At 45.6% G+C, this 12,288-nt stretch overlaps 1 protein-coding gene across 1 annotated transcript in view; it reads left to right on the plus strand.

Moving 5' to 3' along the window:
- LOC134910215 (centromere protein H-like) overlaps positions 1-12,288 on the plus strand; it is a 249,427-nt gene that overhangs the window by 207,911 nt on the left and 29,228 nt on the right. The window contains exon 8 of the mRNA XM_063917996.1: positions 9,561-9,612. Coding sequence (XP_063774066.1) covers positions 9,561-9,612 — 52 coding nt within the window. The remainder of the gene's footprint in view (positions 1-9,560; positions 9,613-12,288) is intronic.

A 12,288-nucleotide genomic window follows, 5' to 3' on the forward strand; every position in this document is an offset into this window, starting at 1 on the left:
CCTTTACCGAATTGGTCGCGTCCACCTGGATGTCTTGTGTGATGGCTGCTGGAAAAGGTGCCGACATCGTGCTGGGCTCACTTTCTTGCTGGTAATCCTGAGGGAAGTTTAACATGGGGTGCGACTTGCACAGGTTAACAGTTGTACATTTAACAGTTTTACTTTTATCATTGTTACATTTGTTACACTTATCCTTATCATCTATAATACAGTTGCTAAGTGCATTTTTATCATACACCAGTGTGCCATTCTCTGTAACCACCTTCTCTCCCGTTGCCATATTTTTCTTACCACAGTGAGAGTCAGCTGTGTAAGCTAATTCTCCTTGTATTTCACCTTCCTGTTGCCATAACTGTAAATAATCATTATGTTTGATCCGTCTCTTTGCAGATTTAATGAGACCTATCCTTCTCCTTAGATTTTGTAACACCTCGGGACCAAAACTGCCTACCCGTGGGAACTTTTCCCCGTCATGCACAGTCATTCTTTCCCATTCATTGCACAATACCTTTGTGTGTGATCCATTTCGGACTTCCCGGTCTGTATCACACGTTATCCTTGCCGACTCTATTGGCCGGTTTACGACAACAACCGGAACCATGGTTGATCGCCCCCTACCTGAACAACTGGCCCCCATCCTTGCAGGTGTTGCTTTCACAACCTCTGACCTTCAAATCAGGGTCTTCAGCGAACCCTTACAAAAACCAAGATGTCCGGTAGGCCGACGGTGAAACTTTACCGAGTACCTTCACAAACTCTCGCCAACGTTGGCCAATACTGCAATCACTGACTCAGAGCTGCTGTGCCCAACCTAGGGCCCCTATAAACCTTTATTTCTGGGGCGCGTGGGAGTAGCAAGTATCGGTTGTTAGAGAATTAGAGAATTCCCGAGTGACCAGCGAACCTCCCTTAAAATAAAAAAAATTTCACAAATCACGTTAGAATGTACAAATAGCGTTTATGACCCCTCTAGCGTACGCAAACGGTACTGGGTCAAGTTACTAACTAATGCACACAATTACGTGCGGTACAATCGTACTGCACATAAGCAACTAATCTTATGTGCGGAACGACCAGTGGAATCGAAAATTGCTGCTGCGAATTCCTTCAGCCGGAGCTTAATGGCCTATATGGGTACTGCACCAACCCCCTGAGTTGTGCCTCTTTTCTCTATCTATAGCGGACTTCCTAGTCTGCTGTACCTAGACCTCCTGGTCTGTCTCTCTGGACCTCCTGGTCCGTGACCTCCTGGTCTGTGTCTACAGTAGACTTTTACTCTGCTATACTCTAATGCTCCTGTATATGTTTAACAAGGGATGCCTCCCAAGCCACCACGCCGTCACTTACGTGAATGTCCTCACGAGAACTCGACTTCTACGTTCCAATCAAAAAGAGAATACTTATATATGTATACACACACTTTCACCTCATGTACACTTTACTTTTGTTTCTGCGCAGAAATCCCTTTCATTCAGTAACACAGTCTAGTCCAGATGAGTTGCAAATTAGAGAAGGATCTATTAGCTTAAAATTTTGGACACTGAGATCGATTTGCGCTATTATCGCGTTGCCTCCTTTTCGCCTATTTAAAATAATACTATCGTGTGATTTGTATTATGTGGGCGTTACCCAGACGCTCCGTTGCGTAATATACGCTCCGTGCGTCGGCCCTTGCGTCGTGTACGCTAGTCTCACCCTTTTGTTAGAGACACGTGTACGCCAGCCAGATATGTCCACAGAAATACAATTAACACGTTTATATCAATGTAGATCAGGGATGGCCAAACCGGTCCTCGAGATCTACCAACAGTTCATGTTTTCCAGGCCTCCTGGAGATCTGTAGAATTGTCAGTTAGGAATGAATGCAGCACATCTTAATTAGTAATGACTGCACCTGTGCACCAGCAAGGTGGTCTGGAAAATGTGAACTGTTGGTAGATCTCGAGGACTGGTTTGGCCAGCCCTGATGTAGATGATCTTTAACTGTAATCATCTACCGAACACAACACCGAACTTCCTTGTATCTTAGGCAAGCCGTGCGCGTGTTTTACAAATTACTCCTTAACGTATTAATATTACTTTTAACTACCAATAGCAACAAATCTTTCTCAGCACATTATCAATTATGAAATGGCAACCAGGAGAGTGATGTGAAAATACACAAATGAAAAGAAATGCAGATGTATGCGTGCGTTCGTACGCAAAACAGAAATAAAACAGTTTTAAAAAGACAATAGCGTATTGTTCTTACCTCCGGTTCCGGATTCCACCAGCACTCCTTCAACGTAGCGAAACAGACGCTTATCTAGCCAGCACTACTGTATCCCGATACGAAGGGATACTGCTTTCCCGCCCTTGCTGACAGATAAAGTCTGTGTTCGCTAGTGCGGATATGTGGAGGACGGACGTGCCGCCAATTGATAATGCTGATTTTGATTACCTTATAACCTTCACTATATGGGTAAGAGACTCAGTACGCAATTGGCGTATGGGGTACCGTAAGGGTACGCGCTTAGCGTAGCATATGCTCGGCCGTGATCGAGACGTACATGCGGCACGCTCGCTCACAGCTTAATGCGTGGTGTCGAGCACGCTATAGGCGGGCGACTACCGTAATGCTACGCTACCAGCGGACGCTCGAGACAACGAGGAGATCACGAACGGCGCAGACGCTCACAGGATGACAATCAGTAAACCTTGAATGTAACACACAGAAAGGATACTCTTATGCTGTAAACCTTGTACTGAAACACTGTAGCGATATAACGCTGCTTAACCTTGTTAATACTAAAGCTGTTTGAGCGATCGAGACGCTCCTATTACCCACTGCAATGTAATGAACACACGATACCGTGCTAAGGTTCCAACACCTTTACTAACAAGCTTTTAGTTATATCGAAAAGGGGTAAACAGTTTACAAGTCATACACTACAAGCTAACATATAATTCTAACAGAATATCTAGACAGAAATATACAATAACGTTACAATCTTATACTATAACAGAGAGAGAGAGAGAGAGTGAATGGCCAATACAAACAAAGAGCAAGTTGATTACAGAGAATTACTTATACACACTGGGAACGATCGCTGCGCTATTCCTGGTACCAGCTCCAAGTTAGTCAATATGAAAACCGTTTGTGGAGTGAGAGAGTGAGCTGTCCAGGCTGGCTGATCTTATATACACTGCATACAGTATACTACAAAGGGACCTATAATCTCATTGTTCATTGGACACAGGAATGTCTCCTCGCATCATAACAAAAGGTCATAGGTTAGTTTGAACAGGTGGGCTGTGACTATTACAAACAGCTCAGGTGGGAGGGAATCGCCGGATTCCCGCCGCATGGATAATGAACTGCAATATAAGAAATGTCCAGAAACTACTAATGGCCATAACTATATGCAGGAGCGATTAATCTTTACCTAACCAACACCGGATTGTTGCTATTAAAATACTCTTCGGTTAGATACCAAACACATCTGCTCAAACCCTGTCTGGCCCTTCGTACAACAAAAAGAGGAATTCCTTTGTCCAGGGACCAACTACACTAACCAAACTTACTGTTACTATTAAGGGGAACATTATCTATTAAACCTGCTATATGGATTTATTAAGTAGCGATTGTGTCGCTCGCTAGACGCACACAAACTCTACCGTAAATGCACATACCATGCGTTCAAGCGCACGCCCGTAGGGGCGCCGTCACGCAACTGCGAATATGTGCACGCACGCCAGAGAAAGTGCATGTGCAGCGGGCGAGCGCATGAGGTGAATATATGGCAACGTGCAGCATGATATTTTTCTGACTTTGACAAAGGAAAGGGTTACTATTCCACAATGGTTGTGGTACCGAAACCGGACGGTTCGGTGAGGCCCATCTTAAATTTAAAATCCTTGAACACTTATATCAAAAGGTTCAAGATGGAATCGCTCAGGGCGGTTATTGCGAGCCTGGACGAGGGGGATTACATAGTCTCCCTGGACATCAAGGATGCGTACCTACATGTCCCCATTTACCCCCCTCACCAGGAGTACCTCAGATTTGTGGTACAGGACTGTCACTATCAGTTCCAGACGCTGCCGTTTGGGTTATCCACGGCACCGAGGGTCTTTACCAAGGTAATGGCCGAAATGATGATACTCCTTCGCAAGAAGGGAGTTTTAATTATCCCGTACTTGGACGATCTCCTGATAAAGGCGAGGTCCAAGGAACAGTTGGTAGTGGGGGTAGCACTTTCTCGGGAAGTGCTACAACAGCACGGCTGGATTCTCAATATTCCAAAGTCACAGCTGGTCCCGACGACACGTCTTCTGTTCCTGGGAATGATTCTGGACACAGACCAGAAAAAAGTGTTTCTTCCAGTGGAAAAAGCCGAGGAGTTGTCATCTCTAGTCTGAGACCTCCTAAAACCGGGACAGGTGTCTGTACATCAATGCACACGAGTCCTGGGAAAAAGGGTAGCTTCGTACGAAGCAATTCCATTCGGAAGGTTCCACGCAAGGACTTTCCAGTGGGACCTGTTGGACAAATGGTCCGGGTCCCATCTCCAGATGCAACAGCGGATAACCCTGTCGGCAAGGATCAGGGTGTCGCTGCTGTGGTGGCTGCAGAGGGCTCATCTACTAGAGGGCCGCAGATTCGGAATACAGGACTGGGTCCTGGTGACCACGGATGCCAGCCTTCGGGGCTGGGGGGCAGTCACACAGGGAAGAAATTTCCAAGGACGGTGGTCAAATCAGGAGATTTCGCTTCACATAAATATTCTGGAGCTAAGGGCCATTTACAATGCCCTAAGCCACGCAAGGCCCCTGCTTCAGAACCAGACGGTACTGATCCAATCAGACAACATCACGGCGGTCGCCCATGTAAACAGACAGGGCGGCACAAGAAGCAGGAGGGCAATGGCAGAAGCCACAAGGATTCTCCGATGGGCGGAAAATCATGTGTTGGCACTGACAGCAGTGTTCATTCCGGGAGTGGACAACTGGGAAGCAGACTTCCTCAGCAGGCACGACCTCCACCCGGGAGAATGGGGACTTCATCCAGAAGTCTTCCAAATACTGGTAAACCGGTGGGAAAGACCACAGGTGGAATTGCGCCAGGTCAAGGGACCCTCAGGCGATCGCTGTGGACGCTCTAGTAACACCGTGGGTGTACCAGTCGGTTTGTGTTTCCTCCTCTGCCTCTCATTCCCAAGGTAATACGAAGGCGAGGAGTGAAAACTATACTCGTGGTTCCGGATTGGCCAAGAAGAGCTTGGTACCCGAAACTTCAAGAGATGCTTTCAGAGGACCCTTGGCCTCTGCCGCTCAGACAGGACCTGCTGCAGCAGGGGCCCTGTCTGTTCCAAGACTTACCGCGGCTGCGTTTGATGGCATGGCGGTTGAACACCGGATCCTGAAGGAAAAGGGCATTCCGGAGGAAGTCATCCCTACCCTGATCAAAGCCAGGAAGGATGTCACCGCAAAACATTATCACCGCATTGGCGAAAATATGTTGCTTGGTGTGAGGCCAGGAAGGCCCCAACGGAGGAATTTCAACTGGGGCGATTCCTGCTTTTCCTACAAGCAGGGGTGACGTTGGGCCTCAAAATTGGGGTCCATTAAGGTCCAGATTTCGGCCCTGTCGATTTTCTTCCAGAAAGAACTGGCTTCCCTGCCTGAAGTTCAGACTTTTGTCAAGGGAGTTCTGCATATTAAGCCTCCTTTTGTGCCCCCAGTGGCACCTTGGGATCTCAATGTGGTTTTGGAGTTCCTGAAATCACATTGGTTTGAACCACTTAAGACTGTGGATGTGAAATATCTCACGTGGAAAGTGGTCATGCTGTTGGCCCTGGCTTCGGCCAGGCGTGTGTCAGAATTGGCGGCTTTGTCCTATAAAAGCCCTTATCTGATTTTCCATATGGATAGGGCAGAATTGAGGACTCGTCCTCAGTTTCTCCCGAAGGTGGTATCAGCGTTTCACTTGAACCAGCCTATTGTGGTGCCTGCGGCTGCTGGGAACTTGGAGGATTCCAAGTTACTGGACGTAGTCAGGGCCCTGAAAGTTTATGTTTCCAGGACGGCTGGAGTCAGGAAAACTGACTCGCTGTTTATCCTGTATGCACCCAACAAACTGGGTGCTCCTGCTTCTAAGCAGACTATCGCGCGCTGGATTTGTAGCACTATTCAGCTGGCGCATTCTGCGGTGGGACTACCGCAGCCTAAATCTGTAAAAGCCCATTCCACAAGGAAGGTGGGCTCATCTTGGGCGGCTACCCGAGGGGTCTCGGCTTTACAACTTTGCCGAGCTGCTACTTGGTCAGGGGCAAACACGTTTGCTAAATTCTACAAATTTGATACCCTGGCTGAGGAGGACCTGGAGTTCTCTCATTCGGTGCTGCAGAGTCGTCCGCACTCTCCCGCCCGTTTGGGAGCTTTGGTATAATCCCCATGGTCCTTACGGAGTTCCCAGCATCCACTAGGACGTCAGAGAAAATAAGAATTTACTCACCGGTAATTCTATTTCTCGTAGTCCGTAGTGGATGCTGGGCGCCCATCCCAAGTGCGGATTGTCTGCAATACTTGTAAATAGTTATTGTTACACAAATCGGGTTATTATTGCGAGCCATCTGTTCAGAGGCTCCTTTTGTTATCATACTGTTAACCGGGGTTCCTATCACGAGTTATACGTGTGATTGGTGTGGCTGGTATGAGTCTTACCCGGGATTCAAAATCCTTCCTTATTGTGTCAGCTCTTCCGGGCACAGTGTCCTAACTGAGGCTTGGAGGAGGGTCATAGGGGGAGGAGCCAGTGCACACCAGATAGTCCTAAATCTTTCTTTAGATGTGCCCAGTCTCCTGCGGAGCCGTCTGTTCCCCATGGTCCTTACGGAGTTCCCAGCATCCACTACGGACTGCGAGAAATAGAATTACCGGTGAGTAAATTCTTATTTTAATTACCTACCGTTAAATCCTTTTCTCGTAGTCCGTGGAGGATACTGGGCACCCACCCAGTGCTTCGTTCTTCCTGCACTGTTACTTGTTTAAGTAATGTTGGTTCAGCCGTTGCTGTTCCTGTTTCAAGTTTGGTTAGCTTGGCTTTCCTCTTGTGTGTGCTGGTTCGGAATCTCACCACTATCCTTTATCTATTCTTCTCTCGAAGTATGTGCGTCTCCTCGGGCACAGTTTTACTAGACTGAGTCTGGTAGGAGGGGCTTAGAGGGAGGAGCCAGCCCACACTATCAAATTCTTAAAGTGCCCGTGGCTCCTGGTGGACCCGTCTATACCCCATGGTACTAAATGGACCTGAGTATCCTCTACAGACTACGAGAAAAAGATTTACTGGTAGATAATTAAAATCCTATTTTCATGTGGTCTGGCTGTCCGCTTAAAATACTGTTGAAAATATCCCTCCCAAAATGGCCGCCGCCACAGAGGAGACCGTTTTGAAGGATGCTAGAGGCCATTTTGGGAGGGACATTTACTAGCGGCAGGGGCACACATCGCTCCCCTGAAGTGCCGGAACTGAGGGACGGTTGCAGCTAGAGGAAGGCGGTGTGAAACCCCTGACAACGAGCAGCTAGTGGGACATTCTTATGTGAGGCTAACATACACTAAAGTGACAGGGCAGGGCTTCACTGTGGCGAATAATCTGGAGCAAGGAGCATATAGTGCAACGGGTATTACTATGTGGGGCATATGGTGCAAGGGGCATTACTGTGTGAGGTATAATATGGTGGAATTTCTATTTGCCTGTGTTTGCCAATGTCTGGGGGTGCAGGGTCAAAAACTGGGGTGTATTTTAGTCAGGCTATGCCCATTCTAGTGAGGCCATGCCCCTCTTTAGGGCATGCGCGCTAATATTTACATCTTAGAATGTGTATGGTGGGTGCTGTATTTTGTTTTTTTTTATTGGCTTTTTTTACTGTTAGCACTGGGAGCTAAATTGTCTAGAAACAGCCATGACCTGGTCTCTCTATATCTGCCTGTGCCCACTGATTGATAGACCATATTTCAGTTTTCAGAATAATATCCAGAGTGAAACATGGTTCTCCGTAGTGTCTTGCTTGGGGTCGGTCTGTCATTAGGCACCTAATCGCCTGTGCTTTAACTCCCAAAGGCTGAATGATGGACAACACCCTGTCTGTCTGATGGGCCTGACAATATGAGCAAGATATCCCAAGTGATGTCTCTAACAATATACTTATCCTATCACTTTGATCTGGCAGACACACTTCTGTTTTCCGCTGATGCCACACCACCTACTGGCGCAAGTAGTGCTGCGATGCCCATGCATAAAACTACTAAATCTTACCAGTGTTACATGCTCTATGTTGTTGTAATTCAGTGTGATGTTACACTAGTGGTTCCCAAATGGAGTGCCACGGGGCACTTGCTGGAGTACTATGGGTTGGTGGTCCAGGACCAAATCTGAATTAATGGACAGTTTCCCAGCCACAAGCATTGGTTTCGCCCATCATAAAATATGTAGACAAAAAAACATACCTATCCACCAGAGGTGGTGTAAGAGAGATGTACTGGGGCTCTCCTTTCTGGCAGTGCAATAGGCTCTGGCTTTGTGCCAGTCTACAGTGCAGGTCTTCGGGAACATGGTGCCAGGCTCTGATCCCAGAGACTTCTCTACTCCGCATGTGCAAATCTCTGGCAGAAATTACACAGCACACCCTACACCCATCATACATACTTAGGCTTACCATACTATCCCTTAAAACCAGGACACGTATGAATTGTGCAGGCTCTGTGGCTGGCTGACTTCAAGTCTGCATTTCGCCTGGTTTTAATCGGCTAGAGAAACTCTGTAATTCGTAAGTGTCCCACTTTAAAGGGATAGAATGGTAATCCTATAAATAAGCTAATGCGGTCTACCGTTACCAAACTGAATGGCAAGTGTGCAGAATTTATTTAATTATTATAATTTTAGCTGAATTTGTAAAACACTTAACTGACTATTTCCCCCACAACCACCGCAAAAAAGTTTTTTTGTTTTTTTCATAATAAAACATTAAAATGGTTTATTTTAAAAATATATCTAGGTGGTGTTTTGCACCCCCCCCCCCTTTCCTGTGTCCATAGGCTATATTATAAACGAAATTCCCACCCCCGCACTCGTCTCAAAGCCTAATAGTATCCCTCACAGCCCCTTAGTAGCAAAATAAACGTTAATTTAGATACATACTTTCATTTTTAGCTTCATTCATTTGGATATACAAGCTGAGCACCATGGTGAGGGCCTGACAGTGAGCTTTGGGTATTCTGTACTATAGTAGCATTATGAGGGAATAAGTGGGACTTTGATGGATAAGGTGATGTACGTAACTGGTTGTGATGGTATCGGTAATCCTTCCTCCCGGTGGTGCCTGTCATTGTAATTAATATAACATTTTAGAAAATAAATTGTCTCTAATCTGTGTTGGCCTATATGAATTCTGTTTTAAAAGTATCAGGTACTTGCTAAAAGGTATAACTGAAACCATGTAAGAATCTTATGGACTGAATAAATTCCTCTGCTTGTATAATGTCGCTGTGTGAGAATTTCGTCTCTGCTCATAATATAGAGTAACAGACAGATGGAGGAGCAGTTGGATGACATACGCAGAAAAAGAATGGGTGAGTGCTGCGCATTTCTGTGACATCTGTACTGCCACCTTTGTGTCCTTTAAACCACTTTCTACATATCTGTATCACAGAGCTTCATCAGTAACTTATTTGTAGCTAGAAATCTTCTTAGTGGAAGTACTACAGATGTGTCCTCGTACATCTAGTCCCAATACGCCATGCTCCGCGAGATGCCTGGTGTGAGCCAGCAGTTCCCGGGCAGCTCTGATAACATTGGGCGTCTTGTTTTGACGAAAATGACTTATCACTATGCGAAAAAGACGCAAAAGCAGACTGCTGATTAAAATGCTATGCTGCATGCCTATATTTTGTGTGCCACTATATTAGTGGTTTCCTGGAAATACACTGTAACATGGCATTTCATATGCAGATGCAGTTGCATACAGAATATAGGCAAGCCGCATATCATTTTAATAGTCAGAGTCTGCTTGTGCGATGCGAATATAACAACCTGGCACTGGTAAACTTGCTCACGACTAGGGCTATTTAAAGTCGCTGCAGCAACGATTAGAAGGACACATCTGTACTTCCACATAAATGCTCAATCTATGTTCACTTTCTGCATAAGCTTATTTTCCTACAATATCCTATGCTAGGGTTTGGATGAATCAATTGTATAATCAAAAGTTTTGACGTTAATGGATCATTAAATCTAAGCTACAGTGCATCCGGAAAGCATTCACTGCCCTTCACTTTTTCTACATTTTGTTATGTTTCAACCTTATTCCAAAAGGGAATAATTTCATTTTTTCCCTCAAAATTCTACACACCATACCCCATAATGACAACTTTAAAAAAGTTGTGGGGTTGTTTGTTTTTTTGTTTTTTGTTTGGTTTTTTTAGATTTTTGCAGATTTATTAAAAATAAAAAACTAAGATATCACATGTACATAAGTATTCACAGCCTTTGCTCAGTACTTTGTTGATGCACCTTAGGCAGCAATTACAGTCTCAAGTCTTTTTGAATGATGCCACAAGCTTGGCACACCTATCTTTAGGCCGCTTTGCCCATTCCTTTTTGCAGCACCTCTCAAGCTCCATCAGGTTGGATGGGAAGCGTCGGTGCACAGACGTTTTCAGATCTTTCCAGAGATCTTCAATCGGATTCAAGTCTGGGCTCTGGCCTGGCCACTCAAGGACATTCAGAGTTGTCCTGAAGCCACTCCTTTGCTATCTTGGCTGTGTGCTTAGGGTCGTTGTCCTGCTGAAAGATGAACCCTCGGCCCAGTTTGAGGCCAAGAGCGCTTTGGAGCAGGTTTTCATCCAGGATGTTTCTGTACATTGCTGCATTCATCTTTCCCTCTATCCTGACTAGTCTCCCAGTTCCTGCCACTGAAAAACATCCCCACAACATGATGCTGCCACCACCATGCTTCACTGTAGGGATGGTATTGGCCTGGTGATGAGCGGTGCCTGGTTTCCTCCAAACATGATGCCTGGCATTCTCGCCAAAGAGTTCAGTCTTTGTCTCCTCAGACCAGAGAATTTTGTTTCTCATGGTCAGAGTCCTTCAGGTGCATTTTGGCAAACTCCAGGCGGGCTGCTTTTTACTGAGGAGTGGTTTCTGTCTGGCCACTTTTCCATACAGACCTAATTGGTGGATTGCTGTAGAGATGGTTGTCCTTCTGGAAGGTTCTCCCCTCTCCACAGAGGAATGCTTTAGCTCTGACAGAGTGACCATCTGGTTCTTGGTCACCTCCCTGACTAGGGCCCTTCTCCCCTGATCGCTCAGTTTAGATGGCCGACCAGCTTGAGGAAGCGTCCTCGTGGTTCCAAACTTCTTCCATTTATGGATGATGGAGGCCACTGTGCTCATTGGGACCTTCAAAGCAGCAGATATTTTTCTGTACCCTTCCCCAGATGTGTGCCTCGAGACAATCCTGTCTCGGAGGTCTACAGACAATTCTTTTGACTTCATGCTTGGTTTGTGCTCAGGCATGCACTGTGAAGTGTGGGACCTTTATTTAGATAGGTGTGTGCCTTTCCAAATCATGTCCAATCAACTGAATTTACCACAGGTGGACTCCAGTTAAGCTTGTAGGAACATCTCAAGGATGATCAGTGGAAACAGGATGCAATGGAGCTCAATTTTGAGCTTCATGGCAAAGGCTGTGAATACTTGTGTACATATGATTTTCTTAGTTTTTTTATTTTTAATAAATATGCAAAAATCTCGAACTTATAATGTTGTCATTATGGGGTATTGTATGTAGAATTTGGAGGGTAAAAATGCATTTATTCCATTCTGGATAAGGCTATAACTTAACAAAATGTGGAAAAAGTGAAGCACTGTGAATACTTTCCGGAATCACTGTATATTCTGGTGTTTATAAAAGATACTAATAATAATATGCACAGATAGTAAATGTTATGTAAAAAGGACCTTGTCTATATTCTGACCAAAGATGTTTGAGATAAAATTGTACTTGTGTGGGGGATCAATATCACACACAAATATAAATGACAGCACTTCAGAATGATCCTCCTTATAAATGTCCAAAGTCTATATCTCTGTCTCTCTTTTCTGACATAGGCACCTATTAAGGAGGGATTTTTCAAAATTCCACCCACAAAGGGTTAGGTGATTATTGTGAATTCCCCATCCCCTCTCCCCCCCCCCCCCCCCCCCCTCCCCCTCACCGCCCCCCACAGAGGAGAGTAAAGAAA

The sequence above is a fragment of the Pseudophryne corroboree genome, chromosome 4 (genome assembly GCF_028390025.1).
Source record: "Pseudophryne corroboree isolate aPseCor3 chromosome 4, aPseCor3.hap2, whole genome shotgun sequence".
NCBI lineage: Eukaryota > Metazoa > Chordata > Amphibia > Anura > Myobatrachidae > Pseudophryne > Pseudophryne corroboree.